General features: G+C 42.4%; 2 protein-coding genes across 2 annotated transcripts in view; one reads left to right on the plus strand and one right to left on the minus strand.

The window, feature by feature from the left end:
* Window positions 1-1,203, plus strand: part of mttp (microsomal triglyceride transfer protein) — a 38,407-nt gene extending 37,204 nt beyond the window's left edge. Inside the window, exon 21 of the mRNA XM_088341435.1 lies at window positions 642-1,203. Within this exon, the coding sequence (XP_088197561.1) occupies window positions 642-783 (142 nt within the window). The 3' untranslated portion in view covers window positions 784-1,203. The remainder of the gene's footprint in view (window positions 1-641) is intronic.
* Window positions 1,204-6,706: 5,503 nt separating this feature from the next.
* Window positions 6,707-18,117, minus strand: LOC148360567 (uncharacterized protein C4orf54). Its single transcript, XM_088342986.1, has 2 exons — window positions 14,686-18,117; window positions 6,707-7,440 (listed from the first exon to the last, which is right to left on the minus strand). The coding sequence occupies exon 1, from the start codon at window positions 18,115-18,117 to the stop codon at window positions 14,710-14,712; it is 3,408 nt and encodes a 1,135-aa protein (XP_088199112.1). The 3' UTR covers window positions 6,707-7,440; window positions 14,686-14,709.
* Between the last annotated feature and the right edge of the window lie 1,662 nt (window positions 18,118-19,779).

Genomic DNA, 19,779 nt, shown 5'->3' on the forward strand with positions numbered 1-19,779 from the left:
AGAATATATTTTAATGAGGAAAATAAATTCTTAGAATATATTCCGCTATCGGCTGTTTATGCTTTCTCATTAGCTATTCATAGAGCTCTCGATACCTCTTCTCCATTACGGAGAGGTAGAGAGGAGACGCGACCAAGTTATTCTACTACTTCTATTAAAGAAATTAAATATATTTTAATGTACAGAAATGCTTCTAATCTGTTTAGCTATTAATTGTTTATACTTTCATGTTAGCTACTTTTAAAGCTCCCTGAAGTTCACAATATGTAGATAGAGAGGAGACACAACCAAGTTGTTTTACAACATCTATAAAAAATCTAAATATACTGAAATGAGAGACATTTATGCTTAGAATCTTTTGAACAAGTGTCTGCAGGGTTTACTTACTATGAGCCAAGGGACTCATTTTGCCAATTTCTCCAGTGCCTCAAACACATTATAGAGAGATAAAGAAGAGACACAACCATGTTGTGCTATTACTTCTTTAAAATAATGAAATATAATGAGAAACATAAATGCTTATAATCTTTCTAACAAGTAGTCTCAGCTGATTGAACATTATAGCGTCGAGTGATGATAGTGACATCATATTTGGTCGTACATCCCTGAAACAAGTCATATAACACGACAAACCTTTTCAGGGAGTTTTCGAAGAAACACGAGAGCCTGCCGTCGGGGAAAAGCACAACGTGGCAAAAAAGCAAGAAACTTCTGGTCCCCGGTTCGGAATTCCCGCTCCACCAGGAGAATTCCAACATGTGCAAGAAAGTTTTTGACTCGTAGAGAAAACGGCGTCTTGGGTTTGGATATTTCCCCTCTGTGAGGTTTTGGTGAGCATCGGTCACACTCAGAGGCAAATGTGGTGAGTTTTTTTGTTTTGGTTTTGGTTTTTTTCAACATGCAATGTTTACATTCCTGTGAGTATTTAAATCATCTGACATTTTGTTGTCTTTTTATGACTTTAGTGTATTTATGTTGGGCACATCATGGTACAAAGGGTTTGGATATTTCATTATCCAAACTTCCCCAAAAAAAACATTTTTATTTAACTATGGTCAGGATACCGAATCAAAATCTGGCCTATAAAAGAAAATCACTGAAGAAAATGTTTTTTGTTGAATTGTGAATGTATGTTGAGCAAATTTGTAGATGGCATTGTTTTAAATATAATTGGATGGCAATAAACATACACTGGAAACTCCATGTTTGTTAACATACTGTTGTATTTAAATTTGGGAGATTATTATCAAGGATTAGTGGACAACTAAGGGATTATCAAATGAGTCTTTCCTGTGTAATAAGAAGGGTTGCAAAAAAAGGATTATGTGAAAATGAATTAATCTGTTGATTATTTTGTTGATTAATTAATGGGTTGGTATGTTTTGTGGTAGAAAATGAAAAACATATTGATAGTTATTATCAAAAGAGAACTGCTGTCTTTTATATAGACCCCGTAAACAGTCAATGGCTTGTCAAGAACCAGGACAGGATCAGGACCCAAACGCATGACGTTTCTCACACGAGACTTTTACGGGAAATGGGGAGTCATGCACGTTAGGCAACAGTCTGGCGTGAAATGATAGGAAACCAGAGGCTGACGAGATCGATACCTATTGCCCGAGTAGATAACGGATAGGGTCGATACCGGACAGGACGGGACGGACAGGATTGGTTTTAAAAGAGGATATCGAAATTAAACAAGACTAACTAGACGGGAATGAAACTAGAAACCGATATTAAACAGGACAAAACTAAACGGGAACAATTCTGGACAGGAAATGCCAACAGGAAACAGGACTGAGTCAAAACCAACGTCTGGCGGGGCAGAGGTTCGTTGTCGGACTGACAAAGAAAAAATGAGAGCACTGAGCTTAAATAGACAGAAAGCCAATCTGTCAATGAGCCGCAGCTGGTGCCACATGGGCGGGGCCAATGGGGCGCCATGGCAACCGTGACATTGCTGGCAAAATAGAATATAGTTTAAGCAATATTCAGACATTTTAACAAAATCTGAAAAAAATGATTGAGCAAATTTTGGGTTTTAATTGAACACAAGGATCTTGTCAAGACCAGAACGGAGACAGGACCCACTTGCGTTGAGTTTCTCACAAGTCTTATTGGAAGAAAGAGGAAGGGTTGCGCCCACGTTCCGGTGATTGCTGGACGCGGGAAGCAGATCACTCTGATACTCAGATTGTGCTCTGGACGCAGAAGTGGATCTTCTGTGGCGAGCGATGGCAGTGTCAGGGATGGAAAAGAGTGTCAGTGGCCGGGACAGGAGAGCAAAAACGTGGTCGGGGTCGGAAGCGAGTCGTAAGCCAGAATAGGAGCGAAGACATGGTCGGGGACAAAAAGAGGTCGAAAGTCGGGACGGGAGAGTAGACGTGGTGGGGATCAAAAACGGGTCAAAGCCAGGGGACAGACGGGAGCAAAAATCGAGACAGGTGAGAGTCAGGGTCGAAAAAGGCTTGCCTAGTGTTAACTGAGGTTCGCAGATGGACTGACAAAAGGGGACAGACCGGACTGGGTTCAAATACTGTTCGGGAGCTAATCAGAACCCGCGGCAGTTGGCGCCAAAGGAGCGGGCACAGCTGAGTCCGTAATCATGACAGATCTTGCGTTTAATTTTGAGAAGCTACAATTCTGAGGATATAGAAGATTTATAACTCACAGTGTATTTATTTGCACAATATATACATGATAAAAATAAATAGCCGTCAATTCATTGGGTAAGTAATTGTCTATGAATCAATTATTTGCTGATCGAGTTTTTTTAAGTCCAAAAAAGAAAATTAGTTAAAAAAAACATTCATAATATAGTTAGTAGAATATTTAATTGAAAGGCAATTTAAAAAAAGAATACGTGATATAAAACATTTGTTGATTAATTCAAATATAAGCTGTTGATTGATCGAATAGTAGTTGCACCTCTAATACATTTGCGTAGTTCTCATTAGAAATGCTTAACTCTTATCTTCTAACGGAAGATCCAAATTCTTAAAACAATTAACAGTTACTGAATAATTTCATAATTAATTGTCAATTAATCGATACGGTTTTGGACCTCTAAGTTAGCTCTTTTTTTGTGAAAATACAAACTTGTCAAACATTTAATACATCATAATCACAGTTGTCTAATCATTTGCTAATTCATTGTCGAACGCTCGATGAGTTGTTGCATCATCAGTCCAGGTGAGGAAACCCCGCCTCCATCTTGTAGCCGATTCTGAAGGACTTCAGAGCTCCGGCTGGCATCCAAAAGCAACAAGTGTTTTCTCGATGCCACCGATTCTTCGTAGAGCAGCTGAGGATGCAAAGCGCTTTCTGGCAGTCTGGTCGGCGCCATAGCGACCGAATAAACATGGCCGCAAACGCTCAGGTTGGAATTAAAAGCCCGGCCGGGTGATGTTTCAGTGTCGCCACAAATCTAAATTTGCCGCTGCCATAAATCTAGGCCCTTGCTTTTAAACACTCACTATGATTTTTTTTTTAAATCCCTTCCAACACTCCTTCACATCGATAAATAATCAACCAAGGACATGCAAAGACATTGCATTCTTATATTATATTCGGCTGTAGTAATTCAGTAATTATATATATATATATATATATATATATATATATATATATATATTTCTAATATATACAGTATATACATTTTTTTTACTCTGACTCCCGTCTGACCCGTTTCCCACTCAACCGTTCCTGATTTCCCCGTTTGTCTCCTGCTACGACCACGTTTTGATCTCCCGTCCCGGCTATCGACCCGTTTTTTGACCTCAACCACGTTCTGATCTCCCGTCCCGGCTAATGACCTGTTTTTCCATCTGACTACGCCTGATATTGGCTTTCCGCCTATTTAAGCCCAGTGCTCTCATTTTTCCTTTGTCAGTCCGTCAACAAACTTCTGCCCAGCAAGATGTGGGAATCAGTCCTGTTCTGTTGGTCTTTCCTGTCCAGTATTGTTCCCGTTTATTTTGTCCTGTTTAATTTCGGTTTCCAGTTTTGTTTCCATCTATTTTTGTCCCGTTTATTATTTTCTCCAGTTTTTGTTCCTGTCTAGTTTGTCCTGTTTATTTTTGATATCCTGTTTCATTATCTACCTTGTCTGTCCCGTCTTGTCCGGCATCGACCCCCGTCTGTCCGATATCAACTCGTGCAATTGGTATCGATCTTGTCGGCCTCTGGCTTCCCATCATTTCACGCCAGACTGCTGCCTAACGTGCATGACTCCCCACTACCCGTTAAATAAAAGGCTTGTCTGAGAAACGTCACGCGTTTGGGTCCTGATCCTGTTCCGGTTCTTCACAGTTAAAGCTGTTATGGTACACAAATATGGACACAGATAAAAAATGTGGTGTCCAAAAGCAGGATTTTTTCGGTTATTGTTCGGAAAAACGGTTATCGTGCATCGCTAATTCGATACGTTACTCATCCTAAAGCTCGTCCAAGTCATTACAGTACAATGTCGATTCAAATCATACAACAGACTGAAGGATTTTATACATTTGACTATAAAGGATTTTATACGATTGAATACAAATTACATTTAATGCAAAAGATATTCACTGACTGGGCTGTAGTACAAGGTCAGGGCAGGCTGGTGGAAGATGTTGTTTACAGGAACGGTGGGAACGGGACGTACTGCTGATAGGATAATCAGCACACCCAGACGCTGTTGACGCAGAAAGTCCCTGATGACGCAGAAAGGCTCGGTTTTGTTTTGAGGACCCCAGATATCGGGACGCTTATCTATGAGATGGTGAAGCCCAGGGGGCTTCCTTGGCACGTCCATGGGAGGAGCCGGCACGCCATTATGCGGGGAGAAGATGGCCAGTAGGAGAAAGCTAAAGGACTTAAGTAAAAGGCTTCCCAGAGACTCCAACGTTGCTAATTCGGCCGTTTTCGATGGAGTACACTTAGTTAAATTGTTAGGGAAAAAAGTTTGGTTAATGGACTCAGATAACTCATTCGAACAATTTGGTAAATGATACTTTTTGATATTAAATCCAAACAAGACCAAAAGCGTTCACTCATGTAGAATTGACTTTTATGTTCATCTCATAAATACAACATTCTCATCAGCCTCTCAACAAAATGTACGGATGTTCACAATAAATAATAACATAAGAAACACGAGAGCCTCGTTTGCACAATGTCGGGGATATGCTAACATTTTTATCACACGTTTGCGTTTCACATTTCCACTTTCGTGCACACTTTTTGAACACTTCTACCTTTCACATTTATATCAATCGCACGACGAAGGCAAATAGACTGACCTGCAGATCCGACGACCTTCATTACAGCGCTTAGGAAATTTTTCCACCAGGGATGGGTGGGATTATAATCAGATTACAGATTATTTTTCTTACTTTATCAAGTGGTTTTAATCCATTCCATACTCGATTCTTGCATGTAGGGTGGCCTCTCTCCGATTCACATCGACGTAACACGACTCTTTTTTGCTGGTACACACGCATTCTGTACATACGTGTTGCAGTCACGCCGACTCCCGCCTCATCACACTCAAAAGTGTAAAAATAAAACCATCCAACAGGGGTCCCGGGTCCGCCCCGCCAAATTTGGGTGTGCAAGATGGGGTTGAATAGCAATCTTGCAATACAATGCAAACAAATATACAGTATATGTTTTTGGGATGCACGGTAATCGTTGGGCCGATAGCTACACAACCAAAAACGGACAAACATGACGTCACGTTTTTCAGCCCGATCCAAAAAAGTGTCAGTTGACGCTGTTCTATAAATTTCAATTAGCCAACCTCACTTGTTAGAGAGAATTGTGAATTTGTGTTCCTCATTAGAATATATTTTGGTTTCCTATTGACGTAGTAATGCAACTTGTTTGTGTCTCCTCTCTACCTCTCCGTACTGTGCGCAAGGCTGTAATATTCATTCAACTGCCAGTACTTCTTAGAAAGATTAGAAACATTTATGTTCCTCATTAGAATGTATTTTGGTTTCCTATTGACGTAGTAATGCAACTTGGTTGTGTCTCCTCCCTACCTCTCTATAATGTGCGCTAGGCTGTAATATTCAATCTACCGCGAGTACTTCTTAGAAAGATTAGAAACATTTATGTTTCTCATAAGAATGTATTTTGGTTTCCTATTAAAGTAGTAATGCACTTTGGTCGTGTCTCCTCTACATTTTCATCATGTGCACAAAAGAGATAAGGGGATGGTGAAAAAATAGTCTGTAATTTGCAATAATCTGTTGTCTGTGCAGCCCTTGTGATTAAACAGACTTAACTTGAGAACTTGGCCATGTTAACATTTACTTAGTCAATACTCAACCAAACGGTACTTGGTTGTGTCTCCTTTCTACCTCTCTGTTATGTGTGCAAGGCTATAATATTCAATAAACTGCGACCACCTCTTAGAAAGATTTATGTTCCTCATTAGAATATATTTTAGTTTCCTATTCAAGTAGTAATGAGACTTGGTCGTGTCTCCTCTCAAAATTTTCATAATGTGCACAAAATACTGGAGAACTTGCCCATGTTATAATATTTACTCAGTCACTACTTAACTTAACATGACTTGATTTTGTCTCCTCTCTACCTCTCCAAAATCGGTGCAAGGCTATAATATTCAATCAACTGAGACTACCTCTTAGAAAGATTATAAACATTTATCTTCCTCATCTAAATATATTTTAGGTTCCTATTAAAGTAGTAATGAGACTTGGTTGTGTCTCCTCTCAACATTTTCATAATGTGCACAAAATACTGGAGAACTTGCCCATGTTATAATATTTACTCAGTCACTACTTAACTTAACATGACTTGATTTTGTCTCCTCTCTACCTCTCCGAAATCAGTGCAAGGCTATAATATTCAATCAACTGAGACTACTTCATAGAAAGATTCCAAACAATAATGTTCCTCATTAGAATATATTTTGATTTTCTATAGAAATAGTCTCACAACTTGGTCATGTCCCCTCCCTTCCTCCCTACAATGTGTGTGAGACAGTCAATAGCCTGGCTATAATAAGTTGCGTGGCTCAGGATTTTGGGATTGTATGGTCTTCTGAACTTCAGTTTTCTCTTGTTTTTAGAAATTTAAAACACCATCATGTAAAAGGCATCAGGCCATTATCATTTATTGGTATCCATCTCTAGAAGCAGGATTTTATCGGATACTGGTTAAAAAAAATGTTATCGTGCATCCCTAAAATATAAATCTATACTTTATACCCCATTCCACATTTTGATGACAAATGGTCCCTTGACTATATACTGAATAGTATTTTGATCAACTCTTTGCATTCATGGTATTTAGGTGCCATTTTTCCTCAATAGGCAATGCAACATGCATTTTTACCATACAATGAGATAAACCGCTTTTGACTTTGGGCAGCCAACAACAGAACGCTGGTCGGTGTTGAACAAGGGGCGAGGTTTCCCATGGAAAATTCTGCAAAGGAAAAGTAAGAAAACTTTGGTAACATGAGGAGAGAAGAGAAAGACATTTTGCTGACCCTATTTGTACAACATTGGATGCAACAGGAATCAAACTTTGATTGCAGCGGTGAGAGCGCCTCCCCACTAGATTACTACAAACATAAATGACATAGGAAAAGGCATTCGATTTTATCTCATCAGCACACTCTTTTTACCCACTGTACCAGAAACAAATGTTAGTCTAACATGTTACTGTAATATTCATTTCTGGTACCATGAGTAAAAAGACTGTGATGTTACCCTAATATGTTAATCCATCATTCGTCTCTGGTGTAGTGAGTAAATATAGTGTGAAAATGAGATCATATCTTATGCCTTTTCCTATGTCATCTACATCCTTTGTGGTTTAGTGATTACACAGGTGATTTTGACTTATTATTATATTATTATTGTTATTATAATTCATTTCCTCAAGAACATTGTCAGACATTAAACCAGTCTGTGGTATAGAAAAGGTTTGGGATCACTGTTCTAGGAGCATGAAAATCTAATTGGAATTTGCCGTCTACTCACCCCATCTGCATCCACCTGCTACTCCTCTGCACCAGCTCTTCATTAGACACCAAATATACCGGTAAATCAAATTTCTTTTTTCCTTTACATGTAAATTGAGTTAATCCAATGCATGTAAATTACCCACAAGTAGTACTTACTATAAACTACTCTGTTCCTTCAATGTTTTTTTAGAAGTTACCAGGGATTCTGAGCTCATTGCCATCGGTTTTAATCCCCCCGCCTACCTTATTTAAAATATTCAATGGATTATCGTACGCACGCACGCGCATTTGGAGCTCGTGTGTTTTATGTAAGAGTAAAGGGAGTAGATGTCTTTGGACCCAGCCGAGGGACGGTGGGGGGGGTCTATAAAAAGTTTACACCCCCCCGACTGTTCCAGTCCGACTGACTGGCTTCGATGCAAGCGGCAGCATCTGATCTCCCTCGGCAGCTGTTCTTTGCCTGCATCAGCACAACAAATACTCGACGTGGAACTGACCTTAAACACGTACTCGATAACGCCCCCTACCCGACTAAAAACCCCAAATAAAAGCCGCTATGAGCCTCTGGCTGCCGCACAACTGTCAAGAATCCCAAGAGCTTACGCACTCGCATTGGTTGACAATACACAGCCGCGGATAACAAGTGTGAATGAATCTACACTTGTTTTTTTTATTCTATTTTTAAACCAGGGGTGTTCAAAGTGGGGCCCGCGTGCATTTTGATAAGATCTGTATTGTAAATATTTGACCTATAACTAAATGATCAAATAATATCAATTATTTTAATGAGCAAACAATGATTTGTTTGTCCCTGTTTCAATAAAGTAAGGGTCGAAAAGCTTGCCTAGAGTGAACTGAGGTTTGCAGACGAACTGACAACCGGTGACTGATAGATGAGGGTTTATATAGAGACCGGGGCAGTTGGCACCAAAAGAGGGGTCACAGGTGAAGCATATCGGTAATCATGACAAAATCTCTTTTTTTTCTTTGTTTTGACTCCACCCGGTGACGGCGTTATTCACAATGGGGAAAAAAAAAACAAGAACTACACAGGTTTTGTTGAGTTTTTTTTTTCATTTATTTTTGGAGTTTCAAAGTCGCAGTGTGTATTGATTGACCACTAGATGGCACTGTGTTGCCAGGTACAAGTGAGGGCCAGTGCCACAGTGCACAGCGTTCCAGCAGCATGCCATGCAAACATTGTGGATACTATTGCTACAACTAACGATTATTTTATTCACGAGTTGGTCGATTATTCTTTCGATTAATCGATGAATTTTATATGTAAAAAAACACATTTTTATTATATTAAATTATATTAAACAATTTAAAAAATGCAGCACTTTCTGTTCCCTTGAAAATGGTTAACTTTACAGTGTTTGTTTCATATAAATTTTGTTAGTAATGATGAAAAGTTCAAGAAAAAAAAAGATATTTTTAGAAAAACTGGCTCAAGGCGCCCTCTGCTGGACCAAAGTGGTACTACAACCTTACAAGATCCATCAGTCTTATTTGCATGGATTATATGCGATTAGTGGCTCATTAATTGCGCTACACGACAAATCGATAAGGTAATTAGTTGCTAACGCTTTTAATAATTGATTTTATCGATTTGTTGTTGCATCCCTAGTGGGGGTTCCACTGTATAAAAGAAATACAAATTTCTCGAAGTCTTATTTTTTTAAATGAAAATGAAAATCGCTATTAAAATTGAGGTATTTATGCCTCGTTTTCAGATCAATGTTGTTGTTTTTTTACTAAATGAACTGAAGATTGCGCACTGTCCCTTTAAAAGCATGATCACAGACTGTAACATTTAAAAAAATCAAAATAGACATCTCTTTTTCACAAATAATGTCTCTGTTGCCTAATTTCTGTGTAAATTTACCAGCAGCCGCCCCTTTTTCCTAGGGCTGGGTAGGGTTACTTTAACTGGATTACTTTCAATGACTTTTGGATTACTCCAATACCAAATATCCTAATAAAAGACAAAATAAACTAAATATGAATACAATTATGACTCACGTTGTCAAAGTTTATTCTGTAATTAGAAGACTGAATAGATTTATTTTGTTTGACTTCTCAAAGGCCTCCTCTTCAACAGCAGGGCCCGACAGCTTTCACTGGTTTACCCCTGCCGTATCATAGAACACGTCCAAACATCCCACTATCCTTTTAGAACACCTCTCCACTTATTCCTATCACCACCAAGAACTCTAGCTTCCACTATATTTAGACCTCTTTCCTGCAGTGCACTCATAACAATCCGTCCACGTCCATCGCGGCTTTCCTCTTGGTCTCCTTCCATTTACCTCTGCTCTTCAATTTTGTGTGTGTTTTTTGCTACTTTTTCCCCTTTTTTATTTTCTTTTTTTTTTGTATGTTTTAGTCTTGCTGTCTGTCATCCCTCTTGAGGGATATAACCAGGGTAGATAGATAGTAGATGGATCGTGATCTGTTTGTCACGGTTGCCATGGCGCCCAATTGGCCCCGCCCGTGTGGCGCCAGCTGCGGCTCGTTGACAGATTGGCTTTCTGTCTATTGAAGCTCAGTGCTCTCACTCTTCCTTTGTCAGCCCGTCAACGAACTTCTGCCCCGCAAGACGTGGGTTTCGACTCGGTCCTGTTCCTGTTGGTATTTCCTGCCCGGTATTGTTCCCGTCTATTTTGTCCTGTTTAATTTTGGTTTCCAGTTTTGTTTCTGTCTATTTTTGTCCTGTTTATTATTTTTATCCAGTTTTCGTTCCCGTCTAGTTTCTCCTGTTCATTTTCGATATCCTGATTTGTTATCTATCCTGTCTGTCCCCATCTGTCCGATATCTGCTCGGGCAATAGGTATCGATCTCGTCTGTCTCTGGCTTCCTGTCTTTCCACGCCAGACCGCTGCCTAACGTGCATGACTTCCCGTAAAATAAAAGGCTTGCGTGAGAACGTCACGCGATTGGGTCCTGATCCTGTTCTGGTTCCTGACACTGTTAGTGGTTGGCAAAGCCAATTTTAACTCTACTTCTAAAAATAAAGGATCTCAACCCGGTTATAACATAGTAACAACATAGTAATAACATAAGTTGTTATTTTAGAAATGTGCATCATTAGCACCAAAAAGTAACCACAAGTAGTTCTCAGCCTCAAAAACGATGTGACCCCTGTTTTGTAAAGTAGGTATTTATTTAGTGTGATAAAAAATATCTAAATGCATTAAATAATTAATTTTGCAGAGGATTGTTCTGCAAGACAGAACAGTACAGTACTTTTACACTGAAAATTTTGAGTTAAAAAATTTTAGAACCGAACATTTTTAATGGTAAAAATAATTATGATCCCTTATTAATTTAATATCATTTTGTGCATTTTTTGGTACTGTAGTAATAATAAATACAAATACTTAAGTTAAGAAAATATGCAAAAATATAGTTAAACAAAAGGGGGTATGTCACAGAAAAATACATATTTGTAGAATATTTGTTTATAATTAAAGAAAGAAAACCTTCCTAAAAATATTAAAATTAGATGTTTAATTGTCAAGATTACTGATGTGACTCAGCTGTGCCCGCTCATTTGCCGCCAACCGCCGCGGGTTCTGATTGGCTTCCTGTCACTATTTGAACCCTGTCCTGTCAGTCCCCTGTTGTCAGTCCGTCTGCGAACCTATGTTTATACAAGGCAACCCTTTTTAATCCTGACTCCCACCTGTCCCGTTGTTGCTCCCGTTTGTCTCCGGCTACGACCTGTTTTGATCCTGACCACATCTGCTCTTCCGTTCCGGCTTATGACCTCTTTTTGTCCCCGACTACCTCTACTTTCCCGTCCCGGCTAACGACCCCTTTCCAACCCCGACCACGCTTTTACTCTCCCTGTCCCGGCTACCGACCCTGACACCACCATCGCTCGCTACAGAAGATCCACTTCCGTATTTGGATCACAAGCCGAGTGTGAGCATGACTTATTTCCTGCGTCTAGCTGCCCTTCCTCTCTCTATCTCAATAAACTTGTGAGAAACGTTACGCGATTGGGTCCACCCTTTGTTCCGGACGTGACATTAATGTCAATTTCATATTAGAATGAATTACTTAATTATTAGTATAGTAATAATGTTGTACTTATGAAATAAGTATTTTAAGCGGATTATCTTTTCAGAGATAAATATTCAGAAAATGTATCTTTTTATTAAAAAATTTAATACATTTATTTATTTATCATCTTACGTATATTTTCTTTGTTTATTCAATTTTGTGTGTGATAAAAAAATCATTCATTTAAAATATCTTCTTATTGTTTAAATAAAAGAAAAGATTTTAAAATCGTTTCTGAAAATAACAAATATGTCATGATTACTGATGTGACTCAGCTGTGACTGGGGCTCTGATTGGCTCCCGATCAGTACTTGTACCCGTTCCCGTCTGTCCCCTTTTGTCAGTCTGTCTGCGAACCTCAGTTAACACTAGGCAAGCCTTTTTCGACCCTGACTCCCACCTGTCTCGTTTTTTGCTCCCGTCTGTCCCCCGGCTTCGACCCGTTTTTGATCCCGACCACGTCTACTCTCCCGTCCCGGCTTTTGACCTCTTTTTGTCCCCGACCACGTCTTCTCTCGTATCCTGGCATACGACTCGCTTCCGACCCCGACCACGTTTTTGCTCTCCTGTCCCGGCGACTGACCCGTTTTTTTCCGTCCCCGACTCCGCTATCGCTCGCCACGGAAGATCCACTTCCGCGTTAGGAGCGCAGTCAGAGTATCCGAGCGACCTGCTTCCCTCGTCCAACAATCCCCGGATCGTGGGCACAACCCTTTCTCTTTCTTTCAATAAAACTTGTGAGAAACACAACGCAAGTGGGTCCTGTCTCCGTTCTGGTCCTGACAAGATCCTTGTGTTCAATTGAAACCCAAAATTTGCTCAATCATTTTTTCAGATTTTGGTAAGTTGGATGTTTGTTAAAATGTCTCAATATTGCTTAAACTATATTCTATTTTGCCAGCAATGTCACAGTTGCCATGGCGCCCCATTGGCCCCGCCCGTGTGGCACCAGCTGCGGCCCATTGACACATTGGCTTTCTGTCTATTTAAGCTGTGTGCTCTCATTTTTCCTTTGTCAGTCCGACAACGAACCTCTGCCCCGCAAGACGTGGGTTTTGACTCGGTCCTGTTTCCTCTTAGCATTTCCTGTCCGGTATTGTTCCCGTTTATTTTTGTCCTGTTTAATATCGGTTTCCAGTTTTGTTCCCGTCTATTTGTGTCCTGTTTATTTTTCTCTCCAGTTTTTGCTCCCGTCTAGTTTGTCCTGTTTTATTTCGATATCCTGTTTCATTATGAATCCTGTCTGTCCCGTCCTGTCCGGTATCGACCTTATCTGTCTGTTATCTACTCGGGCAATAGGTATCAATCTTGTCGGCCTCTGGCTTCCTATTATTACACGCCAGACTGCTGCCTAACATGCATGACTCCCCATTTCCAGTAAAATAAAAGGCTTGTGTGAGAAACGTCATGCGTTTGGGTCCTGATCCTGGTTCTTTTTTCTGGTTCTATTTTTTGTAAAATGATATTAGAATTTATTTTCAAGGATTACTAGTTTAAATGTTATTTTTTACTTGATTTTTTTCTCTGTAGTCCTAAAAAATGAAGTGATGCAATATTTTCGGGATAAATACAAAAATATATTTAAAAAAACGGTAAAAAAATTAAAAATCCATCTTAAACGGAACGCAAATTTATATCTTCTTATTTTCTAAAGAAAAATAGATTTAAAACAATTGTTTCTGAAATAATGATTCGCATTATGTAATGAGCAAAATTACAACTATCACAATTTTCAAGGAAAATTCCTTTTAAATATTATAAATTATATATACTGTAGATCACAGGTGTCAAACAGGCGGCCCGCGGGCCAGATTAGGCCCACTAAGGGATTGAATCCGGCCCGCCTGACAACACTCAGAGAAGCGCAAGAGAAAAACAAGCTTCAGGTTGAAATATGTCCACTTGATGTTGCCAAAGCCAGGTGCCTCAGACAAAGACACTATACTTGTATTTATTTCTCTCTCTCTCTCTCTTTCTGTTCCACCCCTTTTCTCCCAATCTGTCTCTGTCTCTTTCACTGTCTGTGTCTCTCTTTTTCTCTTCGTTCGTTGCTCTTTGTCTCTTTCTCTCTCTGTATCTTTTTTCTCTCTCTGTATCTTTTTACCTCTTTTCCTTTAACTTCCTTTTTCCTTTTTCTCTTTTTTCTTTCTCTTTTCATACCCTTTTCTCTCCTTTTGTCTTTCTTTTTCTCTTTGGATTTCTTTCTTCCTCTCCCTTTCTGTCCCTCTCTCTCACGACTTTTTATCTTTTGTTTCTCACGCTCTCTCCCTCTTTTTCTTTCTTTGTCTCGCCCTCTCTCCTTTTCCCTCCCTCTTTCTCTTATTTCTTTATCTCTCTTTTTCTTTCTCTTTGATCTACTAGTCCGGCCCCCGAGTTAAAATGAGTTTGACACCCTTGCTGTAGATAAAGATATGTTTAAGAAGAAATTTATGAATGAAAACAATGATTAACATTCATCATCTAAAAATAGAATTGGATTCCCTGGCTGCCCTGCCATTGGCTGACAACCGGTTCAGGGTGTCCCCTGCCCACTCCCCGAAGATAGCTGGGATAGGCTCCAGCACCCCTGCGACCCTACTGATGATAAGCGGTGCAGATAATGGATGGATGGATTCCCTTGCTGACTCACTTGTGCAACGAGGCATCATCTTGGTCATCGGTGCTCCACCACGAAGCTCATGGTGGTTCCGTCGAAAGAAGGCGGGGCGATGATCCTCGGACCTTGCTGCGTCGTAATGCTTATAACCGGTTTCCTGTCCGAGTTTACCCCGCCCCCTACGAGGGTCCCGGTCTTGCCGGGTCCCGAGGGACCCTCGGCCGTGGCGCTGTAGTAGGGACTCTCCGCCGACGGAGCGTTTTTCACTTCCTGGTGAACCGGCGTCACCAAGGTCTGAGCCTGCAGGGTGGGCGAGGGGATAAATCCCGGGTACATCATATAAGTAGGGGCGAAGGCCCCCGGGTTTAGGGCCAGGGGTGTGACAGGGGCGATGGGGGGGACCGGAGAGTGAGGTACGTCCACATATTGGCCCGTCTCTGGGTCGAAGAGCCGTTTGGTGGTGGTCTGGATGGGCGTGTCCACCAGGTAATAATGTCCCGTGGTCGGGTCTAGGAGCATTTTGCGCTGGAGTCCGTCACCACTAGGGGGCGGTGGTGAGAGAGTGGCAAAAGGGGGGGATAAACACAAAACTTGTTGCGGCGCTGGTAAAGGTAGGTGGTAGAAAGACGAGGCCGGTGCGTCAAATTGTCTGCCGACGTCGGTGGTGGTCTCCGTTTTTGCCGTTTCCTTGGTCGGGACTTTGATCTCGTTGGTGAAGGCCAGCCCCGGTATGGTTAAGTAGTTCACCGAGTCAGTCATTTGAACAGCCGGGGTTTTGGTGCTTTTGGGAGTAGCGACCGAGCTAATGCTAACACTCGCGGTGTTGCTTTTGCCGAGATGGAGGACGCTTTTGTTGCTGAAGGTTTTGCGTTGAGCCGGCTCCTGGTGGCGAGGGACATCGGGTACCGCGGTTGTTTCTTCTTCGCTGGCGATTAACGGTAGGACGTGGCTACCGGCAACGGGCTGCTTGGGTTCCGCTTTTCGTTTCCACTCGTTTCGGTCGAAAACGTAAAGCTGTTCCATGGTTTTCACGGCGGCTTTGAGTTTCTCCAGTGCGGCTTGTTTGGGAACCCGCGGCTCGAATCGCTTGTCGGAAGCCTCGCCGGTGAACTTCTGTTTGGACACCTTGTCCGTGTCCTCGGGATTCGGTTGCTTCGGTGCAACGAGACTCTGAGGAGTCGAATCCTGTTTCGGTTCTTTCGGCGATTTGTTCGTCTTGACGGAGCTGCATTTGATGACGATGGGAGAAGGGGACGCTCGTTTCGCCGGCTCCTTCTTGTCCTTTTCTTCAGGTTTTTCTGCGGTTTCAACCGACACTTTGTTGTTGTTATCGTTATTGTCCAAAGAGACGAGGCGATACGAACTCTTGACCAGTTTTCGCACGTCTCGGACTCTGTAGATCGGCGTTTGGAACTTGCCCTTGGTGTCCCGGACGTCTCGAACAGTAAAATTCGGGATCCGATCCGAAGCGGACAAAATGTGGTACTTGGTGTCGACTCCGGCTCGAAACGTGTTTCCGGAACTTATTTTCGGAGTTAACAGACTGGCGATGTTCAAAGTGCCGCCGGTGTTTTCTTTCACACTTCTCAGACATATTTTGATCTCGGGTGTTTTTCCGCCCTTGTCGCTTTCGTTTGCCGACGTGAGGACCGTCTCGCATTCTGCCCGTTCCGTCTCTTTCGGGAAACGCTGGCAACTGGGCATGAACAGAAGTTTGGTGAGCATGTGGCTTCTGTCCGGTTCTTCCTTGCGCTCGCCATCCTTCCAGGACTCAAATGCGCTACTTTGACTTCGGCTGAGTTCAGTTTTGGGACCTTTTGTCCCCGGTTGCTTCACGGTATCCCATTGCTCTTGCTCCGGCTCGCAGGAGCTCGCCCTGCTGCCCCCGGAAACCTGCTCGTCTCCAGAATTAGTGTAACCGGATCCCGATTCTGAGCATTGCCTTTGAAAGGCCCTCCTGTCCTTACGCCCGTCGAGGAAGCAAGGGGAAAACGCAGAGTACTTGGTGTTCTGGCCTCTCTCCATCATACGTTCCTGTTCAAACTGCATCTTTTTGGAGATGACATTTTTAAGCAAGCTGGAGGCGAAGATCGCCCTCTTTTGAGTGCTGCTGGTACCATCCGTTTGGTGGTATCGCATCTCGTAGCCGGACCTGGCGAACACCGCCTCTCGTACCTCACTGGATCGGGTGCTTTTGGGTGTCCCGATAGCCTCCAGGTTGCACCGGACGTTCAACATAACCTGATCCTTTATCTCAGAATCCAAAGACGCCTCCCGGTGAAAAGTCTGTCTCCTATCACCCTGCAATGTTTTTTTACCCTCCAGTATCTCGTTCATTTCCAGTGAGGCACTGGAGGTCTTGCAGGTGGTCAGGCTGCATTCCGACGCAACCGGGAGGCGTCCGTAGTTCCAGTAAGCCGACCACTTGTTGAGACCGTATTCCGACACCGACGACTCGCTGGAGGTGCTCAAATCGATCGTATCAAAGTACGGACACGCCAAACTTCGGAAAGACCTGGCGGTCAAATTCCGCACCTCTTTATCGGCGTCGTCCAACTCGCTGATGGAACTGGAAGCGCCACTGGAATATTCGTTAATGTCCTTTCGTCTTAGTTTCGTCGCTATGTGTTGACGACCCGGAGCGGGGATGAAAAACTTGGTTTCGTTCTCCCCTACGGGTCTCACTAGAGACAAGTGACTCCTGTCCCCATCCGAAACACGTACCGGCGGCTCGGCTCCAGAAGTCCGGACGGACTGACGGATTTCGTCCCCCGCCACGCGATTTTCGCTTTCGTCCGAGCTGGCGCATTTCTCTAAATCGCAGACATCGCTATCGTCCTGTTCTGTGCTCGCCCCGAGTTTTGCGATCCTGCCCTCCAGGATCAGGGTCCCGGTCCTGGTGTCGTCGCTTTCAAACGAGGCGTAATCCACGAAGGTGTAGACTAAATTGTCGTCCTCAAAGTCCCAACTGGTGCCGCGACCCAGGTCGTAATCCACATCGTGGTCCAGTTCCGTCAGCTGGATATCGTGGGTGGTGATGTAGTGGGACTCGTCCTTCAGGGTGTCTGTCCCGCTGTGGTCGGACAGGACCGTGCTGGCGCCGTCGTCCGACTCGGTCCGGCTGTTCAGGTACATGTCGTCCCCTTCGCTGTAGTCGCTCGGGTCCACTTCCGCCTCGTCGGAGAGCTCGCCTCGAGTTTCGGAACCCGGTACGCTCAGGTCGTCCATGGAGTCAACAGAACCACGTCCCCCCTGCTTGGAACCGTCACTTTTGACAGATAGCTGGCTTCCCTCGCCGGTGAATGTTACTTTGACAGTCTTTGCGCCTTCCGGTCTCATGTCCATATCTACGTAGTTGGACTCACTTTTTGTCTCAAAAAGACCTTTGGCGTCCTTCGCCTTGTCCCCCGGGAACGGCGTCCTGTGGGGTCCATCTCGATAAGTGAGAATTTCCTCTGCTTCCATGAGGACTGCGATGCTGACCCGACACAGGACGGAAAATTCTGCCAGCTGCCAGGACGCGTGCACAGAAAGCCACGAGGGGGGCAATGACGATAGTGAGGGGAGGTGGTCTTGGGGAGACGAGGGGTGGGACTTTTGCAGAAGGACAGCTATCAAATCACAGCTCTCTTTTTCTTCTTTCCAGAACTGTAATGTGTTAACTGTACATTCAGGACTGTCTGGAGAGAAAACTTCCTTAATAAATATGTTATCATTTTGCTAATTTTAGATAATGATGTTCAACACCTTTTATTTTTAAAACTGATGCTACTTCTTATTCAGGGTTGGGTAGGGTTACTTGAACTGGATTACTTTCAATTACTTTTGGATTACTCCAATACTAAATATGCTAATAAAAGACAAAAGAAACTTAATATGAATAAAATAATGACTCGCAACACATGGTAAGCTTTCTCTCCTGGCTTTGATCTCTTTGATCTCCGGCATAACTAACATCAAATGCAGGGTTGGGTAGGGTTACTTTAACTGGATTACTTTCAATTATTTTTGGATTACTCCAATACCAAATACGCTAATAAAAGAAAAAAAACTAAATATGAATAAAATGATGACTCACAAGACGTGGTAAGCTTTCTCTCCTGGCTTTGATCTCTTTGATCTCCGGCAAAACTAACATAAAATGTAACGGAAACAAAATGAAAATAAATCCAAACATCATTTTTGCCGTTCCATGTATTCCGTTACTCCCCAAGCCTGCGCAAAATGTAGTAATTTTATTCATGTTTAGTTTCTTTTGTCTTTGATTAGCATATTTGGTATTGGAGTAATCCAAAAGTAATTGAAAGTAATCCAGTTAAAGTAACCCTACCCAACCCTGTTCTTATTTTACTACATTCAATTTGACATTTTGCTCGGCACATGAAAATAAAATCTTTAAAACCTTTCCTTAATGTCATCAGCTTCCTAACTACGTTTAAAAATGTCTACTGCCAATGTCATCATTAGCAACTTGGATGCTAATGCTAGCAAAAAGCCCACAAACGCTAGTAGTTGCTTAGCAATGTTCGTCCCTAGTGAAGGATTTTATTCATTTGACTATAAAGGATTTTGTACGATCAAATACAAATTTAAATGCAAAAGATATTCACTGGCTGAGCTGTGGGGCGAGGTCAATGCAACCTAGTGAAGAATGATGTTTACAGGAACAGCGGGGAACTGGGACAAAAGGCTGACAGCACTTCTCGACGCAGACAGTCCTGGTGACGTAGAAACGCTCGGTGATATTTTGACCATTTCAGACATCGAGGCGAGGAGGCTTTCCTGGCACGCCCACGGGAGGAGCCGGCACACCAGCTTGCGGGAAAAAACGTTGGCCGAGAGAAGAGTCTTGAGAGCTAAATTCATCATCTCATCTCATCAGCTGCACCGCTTATCCTCAGTAGGGTCGCAGGGGTGCTGGAGCCCATCCCAGCTATCTTCAGGCAGTGGGCAGGGGACACCCTGAACTGGTTGCCAGCCAATCGCAGGGACTTAGCTAAAATATTTAAGAAATTAAATCTGCCCCCGTGTGAAAATGTCGGCTCTTCTTGTCCATGTAATTTGGTAAACGGTACATTTTTAATATTTAATTCCTAACAATAGCTTGAGCAACCGTGTTCCATTGCA

The sequence above is a fragment of the Urocampus carinirostris genome, chromosome 8 (genome assembly GCF_059441175.1).
Source record: "Urocampus carinirostris isolate Australia breed hairy pipefish chromosome 8, RoL_Ucar_1.0, whole genome shotgun sequence".
Classification (NCBI taxonomy): Eukaryota; Metazoa; Chordata; class Actinopteri; order Syngnathiformes; family Syngnathidae; genus Urocampus; species Urocampus carinirostris.